Here is a 23878-nt window from a genome sequence, read left to right as displayed (position 1 = left end):
AGTTTTGAGAACAGATGCTCTCTGTGCAGAGAAAGGTGGCTGCATATCAAGAGTAGACAGAAAATGGGCAAGCAGGCTTAAGATGCTGGCTACAGGGTATTTGGATACAGACAGAAAGAGAGAACTACCAGGAATACATCTGGTTTTTAAAGAGTAGAAGGAAAACCTTTCACAAAGACATCTGTTAGAGATGATGCTCTTGAGTAACTAGTGCACAGAGTTAGCAGAGACATTCAGTGGTCAGGGAGATATCTGGGAAAGGACCTAATGACAAAAGGGCCAAGGTGGAAGAACAAACCCTCAGGTCATTTAGATTACTGTGCTTCGCTAGATGCATCACTCATGCTTTAGATAGAAGCATTTTCCTTTCATCTACAGTCTGCCTATAGCAAGCTGCTCTTATTTTGAATTCTGTCCTAGCCCATTGTAGTTTCCTCTTCTCCTTGCCCAGTACTATCTCACTACTGCCTTGATGGGAGCTACAAATTATATTCCTAGGCACAAAACTACTCAAAACTATTTTAAAGGCCCATCTTCACTTTTTGGAAATACAGATCTCAAAATGGGTACGCTTCAACCAGCTTCATTATTTTTTATTTTTCAGTGTTAAAATAATAAAATTTAAATTGTCTTGTGCTTGCTTCAGCATATTCTTTTGTTCCACAGCAAAGATTCATTGTTAACATCAGAGACAACTCCTCTTGTAGATTCTTGCACAGCGATCTGTCATAGCAGCAGCAGGAGTCAGCATTTAATGATGTAGAACAAAGAGAATTTCTTAAGTGAGACAACTGATTATTCATACAATAGCAGCCTAGGGAAATCTGCAGATGGCCTCAGAGATGAGAGGCTAAGATTTGCCCCAAAAGAGATTTCTAAGGCCCATGAAAAGGAAGTAGAAAAGTAATCAATGGACAGCAATTCAGTTGAGCACTTTGCAAGTGATATCATTCAGTTTCTTCTTAAATACTCAGCTACCACTTTTAACATACACCATTACATACTTGTATCCTCACCTCCAACAGCCTTTGTTCTGCATTTCAACCCTAGTTAGAGCAAATTAATGGCAATACTGACAAATATAAAATACCCTTTCTTCCCCCAGACCTTCCATCCTTGTTACATTCAAATCTCTGCTCCTCAGAACAGATGAAGGTAGCAGGATCCCTGCAGCATCTCCAGAAGATCTGAACTAATTGGGCCAGGGAGAAAGGAAGTGGCAGTCAGCTATGGAGGTCCCAAAGTGCTGATATCTGATGGACTATCTAACCACAGACCTGTTAATAAAATTAAACTCTTGCAGAATGTACATAGGAGATTTCATAGCCCCTCTTTAATTAATCAAAACCAAAATTCCTAGGAAGTGATCAGAAAATGACCAGCTTAAACCTGATTGTATTTCAGACGATGAAGTCAAGACGATTTTTGCTGCATTCAAATTTCCTCTCCTGTATTTGATCCACTTGCATTTGATCCATTTGATCCTACTTGCAGTAGGGAGCTTTCAGCAATCCACAGAAATGACAGTGTTCTATCTGATTCACAGTAGCCTTAATATCTGGCCTCACTGCACAAGAATCAGATTAACAGCATCCAGTCTGATTTCAGTCAAAATTGCAGGCATAATCTTCTACCAATCATTTGTGATAAAACACGAATCTAATTGCAAACTTGCCTTCACCAACACAAGGGCAAAAATGTACCTACCAACAACACAGCTTTTAAATTAGGGGTTGCAGGAGTGCTTTCTTCTCTCATGACCTTAATGCTGTCAATAAATTAGGGCACTTGGGCTTCTATCCTCCTCCCTCTCTGTCAGCATCCCCTTTTCAGGCGGGACTACCCAATTTTTTTAGCTAAGAGAAACACCACCTGTGTGATGGGTTGTGGACTGGCCAAATTAATGATTTCTGGCTTGTTGTCAGACAGAGATTTTAAACTAGTAGATCTTTGGAAAAAGTCACAGTGACCTCATCCATGTTCCAGAGATTTGTTTTCTTTATCTTACCACAGACCTCCAATACTACATGCAAAGACAATATCTGATGTCACTGTTGCTATTGATGAATCACTAACCTGCCTTTAGCATTTCCTTCTTGCTTTAGCAGCTGCTGATTTATGCTCTATCAATGACATGTTCCACTGAGTAAAATCTAAGCAATATTGTCTGAGAGGATGGGAAAGACTCTCTTTCCACAGAATTATGAGAAACAAACACAAATATAAGTGAAGTAAATATTAGATTTTAAAAATTTTATGTTATTTTTTTTAAGAGCAGTCAGATTTTTCTCAGTTTACTGAGACTTTTTAGTTCAACAGAAATAATATTTTAAATTACCTCATGGCACTCCCTCTGATTTACTCATTGATGCATAAAGTTGTGCATAAAATAATATACTTTTTCCTTTATTTGTTTTGAAGGGTCCCAATTAATTTAGTTAGGAAAAAAAAAAGGGAGATTTTTAAAAGACCTTTAATTTTTAGAGGCTAAATGAGATGGCATGTTCTAAGTCAGAATTTTAACACACTTCTAAATATTAAAATAATCAAATGCATCAGGGAAGTGATTTATGTACCAATGTAGTTAATATGGTACTGATGTTAAACAAGGTCATTCCAACTTCTAGTGAAAGAGATTTTGCCATGTGGGTGGATGCTCCTGTCACAGGGCCATCTACCTCTAACAGGGTGGTATTTAGGAAGAGCAAATATAATTCTAACATGAGCAGGTTTGTTTTGCTACACTAAGTACTGCATGTAATTTCCACAGAGAAGTTCCTTCTTACCAGACCCTCTTCTTTAAAGCAAGCACAAAGTTGCTGTGCACGGTGCCCTTCTCACTCTAGGCAAACCCATGTCAACATGGGATAAAGAATCACCCCTACAGGTACATTTTCTTTTGGCTTCTCACTGTGAGTTCTCAGCAGGCCATCTGCAGCAAAAGCAGAGTTTCAAATGGAAATTGTGTTAGGCATTTCCTATACATGTTGGTTAGGGCTGTGCATGTGTGTACAGCACAGCTCTACTGCTCTCAGTTCCGGCACTTCTCATTTCTGTGACAGGAGTGAAACAAAATGCACAACATAGTTGGTCTTCCCAGGATCTGCCCCATGACTGCACTGGACAATGCAACTGCAACGGATGAAAAACATTTTGGTTCAATTATTGCTTCAGAAATAACCCCAAGCTGTTCTATGAGTCATAGAATGTAGGAAAATATAAATTAATATACACGTCTTCCTAGCAAGATAAAGATGGCCTGAAAGCAGTAGCTCAGAGATAGATAATTATTTCATTAAGTGGAAGGCTGATGTGTATCATAACAAGTCTTTCAGAGAGAGCTGCTTTGGCTACATTGGTCAGAGAGTGTTTTCTGTCAGAAATCCTACATCGTGTTCTTTTTTGTTCCTCACCAACCAGTACTGTTATACTCTTTCTGCCTAGGCATTTTTCTCTCCCACAGCATAAGGTGAATGTCAGAGTGTTACTGTACACATCAATTGTACTTCAGTGACTACATTAGATATATTTTAATAGATCAAAAGTATTTAATTGTTTGTTGCTGCCCTTAAATCTTTGATGTACAAAAGTGCAGAATTTCACAATGCAAAATTATCATTGCTAGGTATGTTCTCAGCACAGGATGCAGAAACATGTCCTGTGTCCTGCCTTGAGCTGCCCCTTCTCTGCACAAAAGAAAAAGGCTTTGTTTTCAGTCTGTAACTTTGGCCCATCAGCCTAGCACTGGACTCCTTTCTGGAAAAAGACTGTTACCCAGAAACTTTCCTTCCATCCTTGCTCCTTACCAGTAGCACTAAGCTTCCTCTACCTTACAGCTTCAACATGTTCTCAAATTTCTACAAAGGAGGTGGGGTGTGTGTGGTGAGTTCCCTTTACCTTTCATTTAGATGCTTGTTTCCAGTCCTGGGTTCCTTTTGAAGATGGCAGTGGGGATAAGGACAGGAAAACTCGTGTTTAATTCTCTGTTTCTGAGAACTTGCTGATGTATTTGTATACTTAAGGCAGTATAGCATCAGAGTAAGACCAGCTGTCTGCCATGTCTACACATGTACGTGTAGTGACAAACTGGGAATATCTTAAAGGTCTCCATTTTTCCCAGTACAAACCAGTGTATGTCACAGGATTTGCCCCATCTAGCTACAAATCACATCCATGGTTTTGGAAAAATTATAAGTAGTAGTTAATGATACACATTGAGAGGCCTTTGGAGATTTCTGTTTTAAGACAAAGCATTCCATAATAATAGCATTAATACACAAGGTGTTTCCAAGACTGAAAAGTTTGGGTACACTGTAGAATTACTTGCAGACCTTTGAAAAACTTCTGCCCTGATAGATTTCCATAGATGTCTATAAATACATAAGAACTTTCACATAACTTTTGATATTCTTAACTGGTTTATCAATTATCTTAAAACAAATATGTATAGTCTGTCACTATTTGGTATAGCTAAACACATCTTCTTCCAGTATGCAGAAAATACCATTTATCTTAATGGTTTTCACACTGATTATGAATAAAATAATGTGTCTGCCTGTTAGCATACAAGATGGGTGTAAAAGAACAGAAATGTCTTTTTAATTCTAAAAATTATTGGCATAAAAATATAGGACTTCTTCATTTTCCATAAGAAAGACCAAGGAGTGTTAGGAAAAAAACAAAAATTCAAACCCCAAATCATTCTGACTAACATGAAGCACCTATGCCAAAGATGTCTGTGCATGGTCATGTGCATGGTCATGTCAAAGATACAGTAATAAAAATACCGGAATTATTTTTGAAAGGCAATTTAAAAACAGATTCCCTTTGCATTGCAATACACTGTAAGACTCAGCATATGTTTAATTATGTTAGTACAAACTCTTTTCTTATCTTCCAGAAGCAGCAGTAGTGAAGGGGAGATTTCTGAACACCTAATATTACTGATTTATCACAGACTAAGGTATTTTGAAGGCATATGGTGTCCACTCTCCCCCCCATTAAACCCTGGCTGGCATCAAACAGAGAATTTGTGCCAGTTAACTATAGAGAAGCAGGGATTTCTGTGTTCAACACTTGTTCTTTCTCTCTCATGCTGTGAATGCCTTTCCCAGAGACAACCATAGAAAAAATGGACAGATAGCCCTTGGTGCAAAGCAATACCTCAAAAATCACTTCTACTGTCACAATAGCCTGAGCACCAGAATATAGGGATAGGGTCCTGCATGCTCAAATTCTCCTATTTCCAATTCTATCACTGCCCATAATGAGCCGTGGGCATGAGTACAGTCAAACCCACCAACGCTGTGCTCGTATCATCAAGGGAGAGGCACCTCTTGAGCAGCGAGTTTGAACAGGACAACTACTGCAGAGAGCTGATAATCCACATCTCCCACATGGGCAAGAACCCAAACTACTGGACTGCTGTGCCAAAGCCCACAGCCTCTCTCTTCATTTCCCATCTATGCTCGGAGTATGCCACAATGTTCAGATTATTGAAAGAACCGGGGTGTTCACACAGAAGTCCCAAGCACAGAATGTCACACAATCCTATGCCTAACATTTCCAGTTACTTGGCTCTATTTGGCCCTGGTGCAGATTCTTCAGCAATCAGTAGAGGGACAGAGTTGCAAAACAAGCCTTTGGAATTACCTCCTAGAAGGACTCCATTGATTATACAAAGAGGGCACCAAAGTGTCGCTCCTACTGGGAACAAAGCTATCCTGTTCAAGTGCCACGATACCTGGGATGGGTATTCACAAGATATAGTCTGAAAGTGGCACAAAACCACAGAGTGTAACTAAGCAAAGACATTTCTCCACAGCTGTATATTGCATATGAGGATCTAGAACGAAGTCTAAGATCTAAACACATTGAACAATTCAGTCCATTTCCTACTACCCTTATTTGTATAAAAATAATAGTAAGAATGATTGTCAGCTTCTCCCCTTTCCTCTTACGCTGTGAGTGCACATGTAGAAACACAACTATCAAAGATCACTATCCTCAGTTACAGCATCATAAGCCCTTTCCCAGGTTAGGGCCACGAAGCCTGGAAATCCACTGTCATCACAAAGTCTTTCTTGCTTTTGTCTCAGACGAGAGCTACCATGCAGACCCCACGAAATATGCCTTCCTGTACAGAAGCTAAACATGATCAATGACTCCCACCCTGCTCTATCACAGGGAGAGGGTATGGTTCCAACCTACTAGCCTCTGTGTGTGGAGACCTAATAAGGGAGAGGTTATGATAAATATAATTATTCAGTTACAAACTGGAGTGGAAGAAGGGGACTAATATTTATATATGATTTTGTAAAAATATTCTTTCTCAAATTTTTAGTATTTCTTTTAGAGAACCTTACAAACAGCAGGAATCATGCCCCTTATACTGATGCAGTTGACCTTTCCTATGTAGCCTTGCAACCTACTATAATTACCAAAACCTGCTAAGGAGAAATAGAGCACTTTGACATTAAAATGCATGGAGTAATATTGGGCTGTTCACATAAGATGCCTACCCAAAAGAGATTATTTTCAGCAACTGGCACTAAGCAGAGTGTCCCTCACAACAGCAGGAGTGTATCTGAATAGCAAGGGTCTTAATTTTCAGGCATTCTGGCAACACGAAAGGTGCAGTTGAAAAAAATTTCAGTTTTGATGACCCTTAAAAATCTTTCATCAATGTAATAGGTCCTGAATTCCTTTTTTGTGTTTGGTGCATTCCTAAAGCAAGGTCTAAATAAAGTACCAAACTGTAGTGCCATCTCCCTTCTTCTGTTTCAACCACCCTGAATATTACCAGTAATGAAGAAGGCCTCAAAAAGTCATATGCTTTGTGCTCCATTGGACCTCTAAAGCACAAAATAGTACAGTACTGCATTCCCAAGGATGGGAGCAGCAAATATTGTGCCTCTGTGAAGATCCCAGCATGGAGAGGACACATTTGCTCTCCTGAGACATCCACTCATGCATGGCACAGGAACAGTCAGTGGTCTGCATGACCCAAAGGAAGTTCTCAGAAACAAAGGACAGATTAAAAATGATGTCACCTTTCTGCTTTGCTGCTGCCCTTACACCTGGTCCAAGTTGTAACACAAGTTTTATGCAACTCTTTAGGGTTTTTGGGCTTTTTTGGCACCACAGTACCTTGGTTGGAATTTCTAGTGTGCTCATTAGAACCCTAGAAGCCCTTACCTGTAGCATAACTACTCACTCAAGGAATAAGCCCCCCCTCCTGGCTTTTTTTCTGTATTTGTTTAAGTTGTGGTTTTTTGTTGGTTGGTTCTGGGCTGCTTTTGGTTTTGTATGTTTGGGGATTTTGTGGTTTTGGGTTGTTTTTTTTTTTAATTATAAAGGAAGGTCTGGCTTAATTTTGAAATATCAGAAGGAACCAGCAGGCTTGGTGTTAGGAAACAGGTCGTGCTATTTTTTGGACTGATACAAACCTTTTGTGGAACTTAGTAACACTACGCAGCCCTATTTTAGTCAAATCTCTTTTCTGACTTTAAAAGCATCTCTGCCAAAGTAGAAGGTAGTTTGTTCCATCTTTTGACAGTCTTCCTGCAAGAATCTTTCTTTGGAATATATGTAGCATATTTAACATTAGAAATAGAGTCTTACATAATACTAAACCCCTTTAAGCAAGAACTATAGAGCTAAGAAAAAGCCCAATTTTTCAGTCAAGCATTACAGGAACATAATAACTGATTATTCAAAGTCTCTCTCACTGTTCCTTGAATTATAAGTAATTTTTTAGATTAAATGGGTCATTACTTTCTCAGAAACTTTGCAAAATTTTATATATTTTCTATTTTCTTCAGAATAGAATGGTCAAGTTGTTTTAAAACAGCTGTGTTACACTGGTCTCAGGACCTTATAACCTTGCTCTGGCATAAGTAAGTTTAGTCCTAAGCCTTCTCCTGTTTTTTCTCTTTGAAAGGAAACTCTCTCATGGTAGAACAGTCAGGAACATCCACACAGAGTGGCATTTTGCAGCCTTTGTGAGGTGACTACATATTGCAAGCTAACAACAGCCAGGAGAGCTGAAATCTGAAGGGCAACTGTACTGATTTTAAAGTAACCATACATAATTGATTGCAGGACTGAATGAAAGGTTGTTCTATAACAGGAAACAGGAGACTGATCAAAGCAGGAAGGAAAGAAAAATAAATCTTTGAAAAGCATTAAGTTTAAAAACACATAGTCCCCAGAGAAGCAAAACACCCTCAAAGTCACCACTTAAAATGATTAATACTATTTTCGAAGCCCCTCATTGAGGGCATGCAAAGGTCCCTCCCAGGTAGGTTCAGTCCTTGTGTGTGTCCCATGCAGCACAAATTGATAGAGAGGGTGAAATTTCTGCCTGCATCAAATACATTGAAATTAAACAAGACAGATAGCATTGAAAAACAGTGCTTTTTATGCTAGCTTTTTTTTATATTTTTTTTTGTTAGCAGGCTGTTGCAAAAGTGTTCTCCAAAGTGCTTAGAATGAACATTCCAGGAGATCTGATACCTTAGGATCAGGAATTTTCAGAGTTACTGTTTTCATAGAAAAGTAAAGGGCTGAATGAAATAGGCTGAATGACTAAGCAAAATGATGGAAGATTTCAAGCTCTGCATCATCTGCTAGATAGTTCAGCTCTTAATTTCAAAGTACTGCATAATCACCATGTGGTGTCCAGTCACTCAGTCCGGTGACAAAAGGTCCTTATGGTAATTGAGGCAAACTGTTCTCGTTAGGAGCTTTGCAGAGGCTGCAGAGCACCAACAGTCAGGAGAATGCACAGTCTGTGTTCAGCAGGGAGGTGTTTACAGATCACGCTTGAAGTACCAACAGGGGAGAAATTTTGCTCGGTGCGTCGAACTTACATTTCTTTGAACACAGGCTGTAGATAAAGAGAAAAGTTAAATATGCAGGCTGGTTTCTTGGACATTAATGTCCCTTTTGCATAGGAATGATTCTTGACAGCACATGGGGGTTATAATATGAAAATTAGCTTAATGAGGGGAATACTAAACTTTTATGAAATCTGCTTGCATTTTCTATGCTTCATTCCACATGAGAGAAAGTTCTATATACACCCAGCAGAAGGCATATTGAAAAAGATTGTTCCCCTAATAATGTTAGACAAGTAAGATAACAGCATTACTGTCAGTGCAAATTCAAATTTCCAGATGAATTTACATCAGCCATCCCCATGCCATGCATGCATTTGCTGCCAAGAAATACTTGCATGACAGAGCTTTCTGGCAGAATTGTTTGCAGGGTTTTATTGTTTTTATCTGGGAGAGATGCATGCCACACATTCTGCCAGTCAGCAAAGAAAAGAAAATGGGATTTAACCAGCAAGTCATATCTAGCTAACACAGATCTTCTAAAGACCATTTACAATCAAAAGTGAATGCTGACAAGCATATGCATATTTTGTGATGAGAAGAGGCTATATTTTGCACGGTCAATTACCATTGTTGAAGGATTCAGTCCGAGATTTCTTGATAATTCAAAGTTCATTAATTTGTGACTAAGCTTATTAAACACACATTTCCTTTTTTCTTTTCATTTTGGTTGCCAGTTTCAGGAACCATGCCTTTTTACTCGCCTCCCAAATCAATTTTTCTGTTGGCCAAGACCCCTAGTTCTTCTTTCTTATTTACAAGCTCAGTAAGTACAGTCATCAATAAAAATGCTACAGTTTGATAAGCAGTTAAAAAAAGAGGACCCAAATGTAAAGAAAAACCTGTCCAAGGCAAACATGCCTTCTTTTAAACTTGCAATCTATCAAATACTACTTGTCACAAAAGGTGAGAGAGTGCAAGAAAAGTTTCTCCAACGACCCCAGCAGACTTTCACCATAATGCCCGAAGTCAATCCTTTCAGCACATAAAGTTCTTTCAAGTATCGTGGATATTCCTGTATCATTTCAGGTAGCAAGGAATGTCCTTTCCAAAATGTACAGTTCTTTGCCTTTGAAAGGGATCTTTTTGAAGGTAAATTCTTGAAAGCAGAAATTTCTAGAATATTTTAATGTGCTTCCTGGAGTGAAGAATCTTTTCATGTTAACTAAAGTTTGGAAATAAATTATTCCAAAGACAACCCTTCCTTCTAGTTGTGTAGATTGCCTGCAGTACTGATTTGTATAAGTGATATAAATTACAATCTACATTATTATGTATACACTAATATATATAAACCTCAAAATGCATTTTTACCAGAAGCACAGCGAGAGAAAATCTTACTAGAGAACCTCTGAATTCCTGCTATTACAAAATGGGTAACAAGTGTTAGGAAATGTTGCAAGTAGAGAATAACTAAAAAGATTCCAGAGTTTCACACAATGAAAGAATTTGCTTTGCTGCCACTTAGACATATTAAATAAGACATTTTTTCCACAGCCAGCAAATTTAGTGACTCCTAGAAAAATGAGGTTTGACAAGTTCTGCAGAATCTGAAAATACAGGAAAAGAGAATGAAGTAATTTAACATTGTCCTGACTTGGAATAGGCTAACAATGGAAAGAGCAGAGAGGAGTCCAGAAATCAAAGTACTGTTTGTTGCACAGCAAAGGTGCAACACCGCCAGAAGTGAGGCAAAGGGCTTTTTGTCCCCATATTTTCCTAACCCTGACAGTGAGGGAATGGACTGTGATGACAGTTTAATCCCCTCTAGGGATGTTCCATACTTCTGCTGCTGCTCTTACAGACAGTCTAAATGATGATACCATTGCTTTCAAAATGAGCCTTCCTTGTGCAACACAGGCACATCTATTCTACACTGTCTTCAGGAGTGTTGTGCCAATTCACTGCAGCCAGTGGTCTGCCCCAATGGCTTTGAACTCTCCAGTAGCCTTGTACCCCATTAGCCACAGCACACTACAACTGCTCATATAGATGGAAGATGATAACTGGAGGTTTCTCAAAACTAAAAACATACTGTCCCCGGTTTAGGAAGGAATGCATATTTGCCTTAATGGCACTGCATCTAAATTTATCATATGATTGCTACACTCGTCTTTGATTTTCTTCTTTCTAAGAGAAAGTTCCCTCATACGGGTGCACCTGCAAAGGTGTCAGGAGTCTTCCCTTCCCTGTTAATAGCCTTTTTCTTCCAGTTGTTTCTCCATTTTCCTCTGTGTTTTGTTTCAGTTACTCGATACCTTAATATCTGCTTAAAATCCAAGCTCAGAAGTTGTGGTTCTTCTCATGGCCGAGCAGTACCTCTTTGCAAGCTTCCACAAAAAAAGTTTTAAAATTTCATTCATTTTTAAATAAGGTACAGTACAGACTACATACTGCTCTCGAGCCACTCTAACACCCAGATTAATAATAGAAGTCATGAGCCTCAGGCTTCTTACTAGGTACAAATAAAACTGGCAGGGAAGTAACTGGAAAGGAATGCTGGAACAATGTACCATATCTATTGTTTCTCGTCCTTAGCATATAGCTACATATGAACTTCATTCAAAGGAAACTGCTGTCAAATAAATTGAATTCATGATAGATGAATAAAAGGTGTCACTCTTGAAAGATGAAATGGGGCAAAGGGAAAAAAGGTGCTGTGAAGAAAACAGAAGTAGTGTGCTATCAAAGGAAAATAATACCCTCAACCTGCACTTTTATCAAGTGGTTTCTTTCCGTGGTCCTACTCTCTCTTACTGATAAGAATTGAAATGCCATTTTAAGTCCTAAAAATACCTTCTATTATGCTGGACTGTCATCATGTTTGGAGTATTTGCTAACTGGACAAAAGAAATTTCAGAGTGAGTATAACATATACTACTCCAACACTGAGAGCTACTTGATTGTGATAACAGCACTTCAATAGAAGGAAAAACCCAAATTGTATGAACTACTTAAAATTAGATGGAACAAAACCCTGCAAACTTACTGCATGCAGTAGCAGGAGGATGATTTAGAAAACAGTGGTGTAAGATTTACTACCTGGGAAATTAATATATGTAAGAATCTCGTCTTTCTAAAATATCAAGCTGCTTAGGGTATCTTAGCTAAGGTACTGCCATTGGACAACTAGCGCCTTAAGCTAATTAGGAAGCTACAGTTGTTAATTTGTGACTGAGTTAGTGAAGAACACATGATTTTCAGTTTAAATTAGAATTTCCTCTTAGGAGTGCTATTCATTGCTTGTTCTGCTGAACATAATCTTTCTTAGATCTACTTCCATACAGCTCAAATGGTTGCAGTTTAACCTGGACACAGACACAAATTTAGTGGTCTCAAATAGAATTAAAAAGGCAGACACAAATCATAGAAATGATATTTCATTTCAGATGAAAAAATGTAAGTCAAGAGAAGACTCCTATAATACAAAAAATATTCTCCATAGGTCACAGATGCTGTTATTGTCCAAAGAGCAGAAGAATATATCAGATAAAACTAATCTCATATACTGAAAGCTAATTCCTCAGAGAATCACCATCCAAATGGTCACTAATGAGCTCTATTTTAGGAAACCTCTGGGACCTACCTATAAATGGATCTTTTTCTTGATCAGAAGCCAGCATATGCTGCTTGCACATCATTTAATGTTAAAGCACAGGCCATACTTATCAACACACAGATGTAGAATATGTAGCATCTCAAAATGAATGTTGTTATTGTGCATGCTCAAGTTACTTTAAAAAAACTGTGATGCCGGGCTTTTTTGTCAATCTCTTAACACGCTGCAGATATTGTATATCTTTAACAACAGTAACATTTCTGTAGTTGTAATTTCTGTACTTCAAAGAAAAAGACAGAAGCTGACAAAACAAGACAAACAAGTGAACAGAAGAACTGAAATAAACAAAGCATATGGTTATGAGTCACTGTAAATTCTTCAATCTGTGTTGACAAAGATTATGGTGACTAAATACTATGGGTGTATGAAACTCATGGCAGTAGACCTGTACAGCAATTCACAATAGATAATCTAAAATGTAAACCTCTACAAAAATTAAGCCATTTACTAGATCTGCAAGGTAAGGGGGGTACACTAAAAGTTTGCAGGCAGAACTCTCTGTCTTAAGAAACAGACTCTGCCTCCCAGCACCCAAGTAGCTGCATACAGCATATATCATGCTCTTTCCTGGGCAGCAACACTGGAAGATTACTGAGACCCTCCAATAAAGATGCTACAAAACTGACTTCATGGGCATCTTTCATTTGCTCTGCTCAGGAAAGAAATTCGGAGTTTAATTTTCACTGTGAAGAACGACTCAGCATGGCCAGTACAAATGTACTCCCCTGCTATAAGAAAAGATATTTCTAAAATATCTCTGGCAATTATCATAACAAGGAATGAACTCATGATGTAAATTAGAATTTGATGGTTCCCAGGAGATTTTGACTTTCTTTTGAAAAGTTGCATTTAGTTAACCAGTTAACCTATGTTGTAAGATCTCGTGCACAGGTTTTGTTTGTGTTATAGCAAGACAGAGTTTGATCTACACTCCAGATTGTGTCTTTGTTCAATACCAGTGTTAGTGTCTATTACTGAATTCCAGGGGGATGACTCTAGGGCCTCTAGGGCACTGTCATTAGCTCAGGGCTTATCAAAATTAAATATATATAAGGGAAGCGGTATTAAAAAGCAATAGCCCAAATCTCTCTCTCTGCATTAATGTTTTGGATACCACTACATATTGTAGGAGTTTTTATGATTAAACTTACATTTCTATTTCCCACTTTCAGCTGTCCCAACTGCTGCTACTCCCTATAATCTATAATTGACAAAAATATACCACAGGTAAACAAAACATCCATTGGTAATTCACACAATCAATAGATTGATCTCCATGCAAACACAATCTCATGCTATTAACACCAGCTTTGCCACATCATGGCACATCACACATGAAATGGGGCTGGAAAAGGTATCAAGGCAAATCTGTTACCTGGCTGATGGGTTTTTGTTTTTCCACCAGTGACTGATGAAATTGTAGATCCAGAAGACGAGGCTTCCATTTTTATTGACCCTCTGGCTTGTGGGATCGAAGGATGCCCATCCACAGGTGGATGCTGTGACACTGGGTAGCTTGCTGCAGTTCTCCTCTGACAGACTTGCACACGCTTTTCAGCCCCATGAATAGATAAATTTATACCTGACAGGAATAAGAATTAGGACTGTTAGACACAAGAGATCAACGTGGAATAACTAAAATATAAATTCTCATGGTTTAAAATGGAGCTGCAACAGCCTTCTTAAAGGAATAAAAAAAAAAAAAAAGAAAAGAGAGAACTTTAAAAAGACTAATTTTCTATGAAAATTAAAAATGTGAAAGTCTTTGCTGCTGTGTTGCAGGCATCAGAGTCAGCCACACTAATAGATATTTAAATTAATACATAGTCATGGTTTACCACTTCGCTGGTCTGCAGGAGAAAATATCTTCCATTCCTTCAGAATATCCACACAGCTCACAAAGGACAATATTAACGAGGCAACTACCACAGAGTTTATTAAATGACTGTTTTCTGATTGATGGATTAGAACTTGTCAAAAAGTATTTCTTTTTTTCTGAGACTTTACCAGTACTAGGAAGTCTCGTCATATGGAAAAGATGCTACAATTGAGGTATTAACTAGCTTTTAAGGAAAAAAAAAAAGGTCTGTTTTGAGGAAAGCAGTAAGGCTACAAACAACAATAACAAGACCTTAAGCTTGGGAAAAAATTCCACTTTCTCCAGTCCTGTGAAACCTTACCTTCAGTACTGGAAATTATCTTTCACACCAAAATTCTCAAATTTGTCACATAATAATTTTTTATACTGAAATTGTGGTTAAAAAGCAGGCTTTACTTTTCCAAAGGGAAAAGCAAAGTTGAAATTTCCTGTGTGGCCAATGCATGGTCTTAGAAAGAAACGCTATCCTACAGTAAATTGCTGATTCTTACTTCCTCCTGTCCACATTGATGCAATTGCTCCAACTCCACTTGAATTGCTTTCAGCATACTGTGGTTGAAAACCTTCAGACAATCTCTTTTGGGCAAGAAAGCTGAATGATTGTTCTATGCTACTGTTTTACGCTTAATTTAATTGTGACTCTTATTGCTTCTGTCAGCAAACTATCTTTGTTTTAAAAACAACCAAATTAAACCCCCTAACCAGATATAAACACGCAAACTGAGAAGCAGATGGAAAAGCAGACCCTAAAACTGAAAGTGTGGATATTGTAAGCCCACTGTAAAGTGCAGCTGCTCAAAATCATTAGATATTATTGATTGGATTGCTCAGTTTTGTGAACTGAAATGTCCAAGAATGCATTAATGACTCTGCTCTTCCAGTTCCCCTAGAAGTCAATGTATGTGAACCTCCAGGTCATGGAAGAGGTTTAGAATCTCTGAAATATTAATAAACTTTGATCCATGATATACTATCAAGGGGAAGAGAGCTACCACTTCCACAGGCGATTTGTGAAAACAGTGGGGTTGCACACAGGAGCAAAGGCTGTGCAAACTGCTCTCCTTTATGATGGTTTTGTGCATTCAGAATCGAAGCTGCACACTCAATATTTGTCTTTGCTTCTTGACACCAGAGCTGATCTCCTGCAGGAAATATTAAGGCATGAGGAGTTTCCTGCAGGAACTGCTCACCTAATTCCTGGTTTCAGGGCTAATGTAACTGCCAGCTTCTAAAGACTGTTGAAATCACATCCTTAGGATACATAGCAAATTCCAGTCACCTTATTCTTGTGAAAGGTAGCATATCAATCCATGTGAACAGAATGACAACGAGTTTGCCTGGACAACATGTTTCTTTGACCATGCTAGCTATAAGAGGCTTCAAACAGTGAGAAGCTAAGCCCCAGCTGTAAAATGAGCTCTTTACTTCTTTTGCACTCACTAGAACATTGTGATGCTCAAAATATTGAGCAATTATCCCTAAGGTATTAAAAAATTAGCTACAACCATTTTCTTTAAGCATCACCACAGGCTATCCCACCATTTAAAACAACAATCCCTCTGAAGCTTACAGTGAAGTCAGCCAACGCTCGGTACTAAACTGGAGCCTGTCATCAGCACATACTTTCTAGCTGGATCTCAGTAAGGCTGTGCTTTCATTTGGTCATGAAAATAGGGATCTATTTTAGGAACTGGTTCCAAACATAAACCGACTGCTACATTACTCTGAGGTTCAAGTTAAGTTGCTTCTTCACATTCTGAAAACGGTATATAAACTCTTGTGCAGCTGTGACTGAGCTTCCTAAACTATTTCTGCAGCACATTTTTTTTCAGACATCAAAATAAAGGATACTGCTTCCAGATTGCTATTCCTAAGAACTGCAAAATTTGCAGATTGATCACATCCAAAATTAGGTTCAATCGACAACTTGCTGCTGGTTATATGCAACCTTTTGCTTCTTCCACTAAAGAAAGATGATAAATCATACCTCCAAACTATGTGAGGAAGAATGTTCCAGCATCACTGATAATTTTACACTTACAATTTTCTTTTGACATATTTAAAATTTAAAAGGGCCCAAAACCAACCACACAAAGTATGTCACAAATGTATACAGTATATTTGGAAGTTCTTCACTCCAATCTCATTGGTACTACAGTTATTTTTTTCACAGAAGACATGCTTTTGATTAGGAGAATTAATTTCCATTATTTTCCTGAGAACCAGATACAGGACAAAGATGCAAGTATCCTTATTCAATTATAATTTCAGGTTTTCCCAGAGAAAGATCAGGTCTTGCTTTTCTATGTGCATTTCTTTTTTGTTAAACTACAAGTCTAAAAAAATGTAAGACAGTAATACTGCAGCAAGCTGCAGCATTACCTTGTTTTCATGTGGGCGAAAGTTCTTTTAAAAGAGATATTGGCAGTTGAAAATACATCCCCAGATAACATGCAGAAAAGCACAGACAAAGGGAGGGGGAATCAGAAGTAGAAAAGATATTGGGAACAATGCATGTAGCTTATGGCAGATGAAAACCTGGTAAACTATTGGCACTAAACAGACTCTAGAGTAAACTCTCCCTATTCTTCCTGCAAATAACCCATGCTGCTGATAAATCCTAGGGTTTGTGGATCAGAGATGTGAGAAAACAGCAAAGAGGTCTCTGAAGAGTAGATGTTAAAGTTGACATCAATTGCTTTTTTTCAGTGTGACAATACCCATACAAGACATCTAGAAAGAAGGAGCAGCTCTCCAGAAGCACTCTGCAGTCTGGGTCTTCAACTAACTGTATTTAGTGGAGTTTTTCTCCTGCCTTTAGGCTTGGCCATATAGCTGCTGACACCAAAATCCCATTACCATTTCATGCCTGGCTCTATGGCCTCTGGTTGTACCTGTGCCTGCAGCATGGTCATTTTTAGGTGAGCTTGGCACTCATACTCAGTAGCTGGGTACAAGCACACTGGCATGCTCTGACAGGTAGTATAGTTGTTAAAAAAATCAGGAGTCTCTCCTGCCTTGCCCTCTGGCTTAATGTAATGGCTCACAAGCATCACTTTGAGCCAGGGCTTCACTGCAAATACAAATGAAAAACTTAAATACTGTCCAGCATCCACACCTGACTTTTCAGTTTGCAGGACTGGCTTCTGGACAGGGCTCTGCCACCTGCACCTGGCTTGCTGCAGTAAGAGTGGGAAGTAGAAGTTTAGTGATTTGAAGCTGGATGAGATTTGAGCCTTTAAGTATTGCAGATATCACTCAGCTCTTTTCCTTTCCTGCATGCAGCAGAAATCCTTCTCTGTATTTTCAAATCTTCACATGCCTTTCTCTTCCTTACCTGTATTTCTCTTTTTTTTTTTTTCTCATACCAGCTTTTTGTCTCCATGAGGAGCTGCCCTTCTTACTGACCTTTTGTTCTCTCATGACTCTGAGCTTGCAGGTTCATGTAAGACAAACACCTTCACTACCTTCCTGCCAATACATCTCCGCTATGCAGTTTGCTAGCAGAGAAGTGCAGCCTCTATCCTGCTTCTGGATAACTTTTATTGCTCCCAGATATGTCTTTCTATTACAAAATTTTTCAAAGCATCAGTCCTTCTGTATTGAGCATATTTTGTCTCTTATAAAGTGGTAATATGCTTCTGACACTTAAGGATTTATAATGCTCCAGATAAAACCTGCATATGAGAACATTAAAAGGGAGTAATGAAGTACTTCCAAGTCAGGAAGCAGTAAAATCAAACATAAAGAAGAAAAAGGAGGGAGAAATTATTAAAAATTCAAAACACTACAGTGTGGCTGAATGCAAAGTTTTGTGTGACTTATATTTGTTTTGGTGGCCCATCAGATGCTACAAAGATGAACAACAACATCCTGCACTCCTCGGAAATCTGCCCATGCACCTGATGGACATCTGCTTTGGTTGTGTGTTAGCATGACCAGCAGTTGTGCACCATGCACCTCTGCTATGCACCTGAGCACAGTGACATGGCTCTGCTGCCAATGGAGAAGGCTCCTGCACCTGAATGTGGGTCAGAAAGGCCACGTGTCCAAATTAAACTGTGCAGGCACCAAGACACCTCTCCACCTGGGAAGGCATCCCCATAGTGACTGTCAGGCTTGTGTCAGCCCCAGTTTTCTTCCATCTTGTACCACTTTGGGTTACAGGCATTTATTTATAGGTTCCTTTCTGAAATGTTTGTCTCTAGACAGAGATTATATGAATAGGCAATAATAACACAGTGCAGAGTTACAAGGTTGTACAAACCATCCATTAGCTAACAGTGCTTGATCAGCCTCAAGTGTCCTGACCTGCTTTATAGATCGTCCCTGGGATAACAAACTAGTTCTGGCAGGTGCAGGAAGTCCTTTCAGTTTTGTACCATTAGGGCCAGTGCTCCTGTTGGAGACCAATTACTCCATCTGCTCTCTTTTCTATGTGCCTTTTATTTTGTTTCAGTCCTACGTGGAGGCCGTAGGAGCAGTTTGAGGTAGGCCCTCTTTTCAAGGCCATTTTTTCAGCAGACCAAGTACAGGGGAGCACAGAGAAAGAAGTGAGGAAGAAAATCTCAGCTGCTTTATCACATAGGGCCACAAAAAGCAAAGCAGCTCTGGAAAGTCTGCAGTCATCAAAGCACAGATAAGCAAGGTCATAGGAAGCAGCTTGGAAGCAGCTTGGAAGCATGAGCAGAGAGCAGAAAATGAGGCTTTAAGGAGTAGCATATAAATAGGAAAATTAGATATTTAGTTCCTTTCAACTTTTACAGACAGGAAAGGAGAAAGTGAGCCAGTTTTTCCACCTTAATAAGCTAAATACTCCTTCCTCACCTTGTGCAAATGGCCACATTTCCCATTAAAGTCAATGATGCTCTGCAGACAACTTCAGCTTTTTCACATTTTTAAGATAGCCTTGATAAAGGGGATCTCAGGAAGGGAAGCAATGTGAAAGTTTTCTCATGCAAACCCAGTTTAATTTGAGACAGCAGAGAGACAGCTGTGCTTGATGACATGATGGACTCTTTTGCTTGCTCTGAATCCTAGGTGGAAATGAAGGAACGTGAGAGAAAAATTCTCCTGCTGTTCTCTGTACACATGCCTGAAAGCACAGTCAAAAGGAACTACTTTTTTTTTTTCTCACCCTATGCATTACTTAGGTAACAAATACATCCAGAAAGCATCCTTACCTTGGTGAAAAATGTTACATCATCATTAAGATTCCTATACTAGATAAAATAATTTTTCAAAAGTTTAAATAACATTTCTTTAACACAGCATCAAGTCTCTTGCCATTGATAACACATGATTATGAAATCATATCTAAGTCAGATTAAGTATAGCTTTAAGTATAGCTTTGAAAATGTTGAAATACTTCTGCCTACATCAGATGTAAAAAACACTTCCCAGCTGCAAGCCTTCAGGTAAGAAAACATAAAAGCTACTACTTACAGAACTTCCCAGGAACTGCACTGGCTGGAGAGAAAGACTAATACTGTGCATCTTGACAAGCTACATGTGTTCAGTTTTCTGAGATTTTGCATGATTGCTCCTCCCACCCTGCTTCCTCCCAAATATTGGAGACATTACAGGATTTCCAAAATCCGTAGTAGTTTCAGGTGATGTTCCCTAAATGTTACTTTTTCTTATTTTCTATCAAAAATTTTGTCCAGTTGGCTTCTGAATTTACATCCCTTTTTACCATACATAATTTTCCATGGAAAGAAACCAAAGAGCTCAGACATACAGTTGTTGGAGGAATAGCTCTGTTTTTTTTTGTCTGAAACATGTTATCCATTAAAGTATTGTATTGAAAGATATCATGAATGACCTCTTTCCTTTCCCTGTCCATCCACTCATGATACTATAGAGCTCTATCATACCCCCCCTCTCTGTTGTCTCTATTCCTGAGCTTTGGAGACCTAGTTTAAACTGTTGCTCCTTACTAATAACCTGTTGTATATCTCCAGTCATCCCTGGTCACTCCTCTGTTCCTTGCCTTTTTCAAAGGATGAAAAGGCATGCTAAGAAGGTTTCAAGAAGCAGCATCAGAAATGCCCATGGTGTTCAGGCTGTGCTTTCACCGAGGATTTACACAGTGACACAATGAAGTTTCTGGTTTTATTCTTTCCCTTGTAATTTCATTTGCCCCAAGATACTTGTAGATAGATTCTACCTCCCTGTCACATTTGCCAGCTCTTTGGGCAATTTTTCGGTGACTCAAGTCTCTCTTTTCTAACCCATTTACTTGAGGTCCCTGTGTCAAGCAAAGACTGCATGAAACAACGCTGCATTATTTTTCTCATTTCTATGTTGCATCATTTTCCACATCAGTTGCTTTCTAGGTCTCATGTTTGTTGCTTCTCTACGAGCATCATTGTACAGCCTTTTCTATCAGCGAAACGAATCTTCACAGAGGAGTATTACTTGCCAGGGCATTAACTTTTGTTTTCGTTACCTGCCTTTAAGGGGAGGAGAGTAGCATCATCCCCAGCCTGCAAGTCACTGGTGAAGTTAGGATCTGCATTTTGAAGTGGGATCAAAGGCACATCTGAGCTATAACCAGGACTCCAGGAAGAAGGGGCTTGTGGATGGGTTTTATCCAGTTTCATCTGCACTGATTTAGAAATGAACTGTAAAAGAGCCCCATGTTCCAGGGGAATATAGGTTTACACTTGCTTGTGTGCTTTAGACCAGAATAACTTATTCTTCCCTACGAAAAAGGCTACATTACCTGTGATATTGTATCCATCCAGATATGCATCCAGAGCCGGTGTTAACTTAAGTCTGTCAAAGTCCTAATGAATAAAAAGATCATGCCCACCTTAGGCCTGTCATCAAAGGATTGTTTTTACAGCCCCAAAGGTGATTCATCAAATTACGGCAAGCTAACATTCAAGAGTGATTATTTAACATAACTGAAAAGCTCCCATAGTGCTCACTGAGAGGCAAGATAACAACCTGAAGTCATGAAAATGCCTTGGAGAGAGTCATAATAGTCCTACTTTAATGGTCTACATGACACTCTGGAAAAACACTTGTCTTCCTTTGGTATGAAAGCTTAGCTAAGTGAATATAAAGCTCTTGGGGTTGCTGTTGAATTTGTGATGATTGTCTATGTTGCAGTGTCATTGTGTTGAACACAAGGTGATGCCTATGCAAGTTGTATGAGCCCACGTGAATATATGGAACTTGTACCCCACCCAAGATGCCTAATTTGATTAATTTTTAAGTCTTGTACTTTTATTTCTGTCTGAAAATTCATTCTTTAGTTCCTCTGTATAAAAACAAACACATTGTACAGTGCCTATATGTTGTATTTACCAGGCTACTGGAATAAATGCCTAACAATTTTGTGCAAACTATACCTCACTTCAGTTCACCCAGCAACCTGAAACCAGTGTCATTTGTCACCATCAGAGCTGACTGAGCTGTTCCTGAGATTGCCTGCATTTTTATTGTTGTGGTTTTTATTGTTCTCTGTTTGTTTGGGATCTATTTCGATTTACTTTGTTGTTCCTATTGGACTTCCACTAGTGTTAGAACGACATGTATGTTGAAGAGTAATTTAAAAATAATAAAAAAAAGCATTTAAAAAAGTTCCTTTGCTTGCCCCAATATGAAAATTGTAATGAGGAAAAATACCATGTCTTGAAATCTGATAAACACAACAGAAATCAAAAACTGAGGCTGATAAAACATTTTCAGCAAATTTTTTTTCTATCAAAAAATGGTCAATTTTTTCAGGAAAAGAAACCCCTAAAGTCATGAATTTCTGTCAAAAATTTTGTTTAGAAAATTATTCTGAACTTATCTGGACAGGAACATATTACTTTTTTTTTTTGTAATGACGATGCTTTGGAAAATGTAATCTAAAAAATCAAGTAGAATACAAATTATCAAGTAGAATACCAGTTACCTCTGAGCAAGCCAAAGAAACAATTATCATTTCAATTACTGAAACACCACCTGTATTGCCAATCATCAATTAATGTTACTTTAATACACAAATAGTAAGAAATAATTAAAACCAGAAACATTCAAATCAGAGAGCAAAACAAATCAAAATAATATAACAAAATACAATGAATACAAGAAGTCCAACCAAGATGAAATATTTCAACTGTCCAGAAGCAAATTCTGATAGAATTATTTTAAGCATTATGTGGAAATGGGCTCAAAATAAATTCAAAGGAGGGGGACAGGAAGCAAGAATATTAGAATTCCTGTGGATTGGATAGTCTGGATTTTGACTCACTGTTTCAATAATCAAGTGGAATAGACTTGCATTAGAGTGAATGTAGGTTCATACAAAAACCAGTAGATTCATATTTCAGTTTCTGTCACAACAAATAACATCATGTCAACACTTTTTTCTTTTAGGCAGTTTATCCTAAAAAAGAAAATTGAAGACTGAATCCTTAATTGAAGATTGTCTCCTTAAGTGCCTCTTATTGATTTGGAAACTATACAGTAAATCTTGTCTTATTCATTTTATTATATATGCACAGCATTTACTAGCTGAAAAAAGACTCAACACTGAGATGATTTAAAACTTACTTTCACCTGTGGTAAGCACTGCACTTAAAATCATTTTCTTTCTTAGCAAGTAGCTATTATTCGGATCTTCAAAATCAAGAGCATTCTCCTTAAACCTGTTTGCACTGATTTTGAGCTTTTTACCCATACGTAAAAGGTAACTGCACACACAGCAGTGATACCTGGTACAAACTTTGGGGCAAATCCCAGTGCTCTGTGAAACAAAGCACCAAGTTAAGTCCCAGATGCTTTTTACCGGCTGAGGAATGAAAAGCAGCACTAACCGTGCAGATGTATTCTAAGTGTAGGTAGATTTAAAAGCAGAGAATTCTCTTTTTTTCCCCATTTTAATTTGCTGCCTGAATTTCAACTGCTACATTGCAAATACCACAAGTCTTATTTTATCTGATTTAATCGGATATTCTCCATAATGCAGAACAATGCAATCAATCTGAGACATCATCTGCGAAACAGGAAAAAACCTCAGGAGACTTCACAGATGGGAAAAGAAGATATCTCAGGATACATCTGAATGTGTCTGCTCCATGGCACAGATAGTAACGATTTTCAGCACAGCAACTAGGCTTAATTTAACTCTCTCTTTTTGCATCCCATTTCAGGGGACTTGTCTGCCCTCTTGCTGTGCCAGTGCCAGGCCCTGGTCACTCTCTCTGGGGCAGCCGCAAGCAGCAGGTCAAGTGCACTGCCCTGCCTTCACCCAGCCTGTGCTATAGCCCTGGCTATGGGGCCTTTTACAGGCTTGATGTCTAAATGCTCACAGCTAGCTTTATCAAACCTCAACTGACTTTTACTTTGATGATATATTATCATCGAAATTACACAGCCAATGTCTTCAGGGTCAGGGCTTAAGACAATGAAACTTCTACTTCTCCCTCTGCCAAATAGGAAAAATTATTTTATACACAATGTTGCAGCAAAGTATAAACT

At 38.5% G+C, this 23878-nt stretch overlaps 1 protein-coding gene across 1 annotated transcript in view; it reads right to left on the bottom strand.

The window, feature by feature from the left end:
* Positions 1–23878, bottom strand: part of ANO4 (anoctamin 4) — a 203454-nt gene that overhangs the window by 103998 nt on the left and 75578 nt on the right. Inside the window, exon 3 of the mRNA XM_069003919.1 lies at positions 13895–14101. Coding sequence (XP_068860020.1) covers positions 13895–14101 — 207 coding nt within the window. The remainder of the gene's footprint in view (positions 1–13894; positions 14102–23878) is intronic.

Source organism: Aphelocoma coerulescens, chromosome 1A (assembly GCF_041296385.1).
Source record: "Aphelocoma coerulescens isolate FSJ_1873_10779 chromosome 1A, UR_Acoe_1.0, whole genome shotgun sequence".
Classification (NCBI taxonomy): domain Eukaryota; kingdom Metazoa; phylum Chordata; class Aves; order Passeriformes; family Corvidae; genus Aphelocoma; species Aphelocoma coerulescens.
The sequence above is the reverse complement of the archived record's forward strand: the minus strand, read 5'-3'. Positions and strand labels throughout refer to the sequence as shown.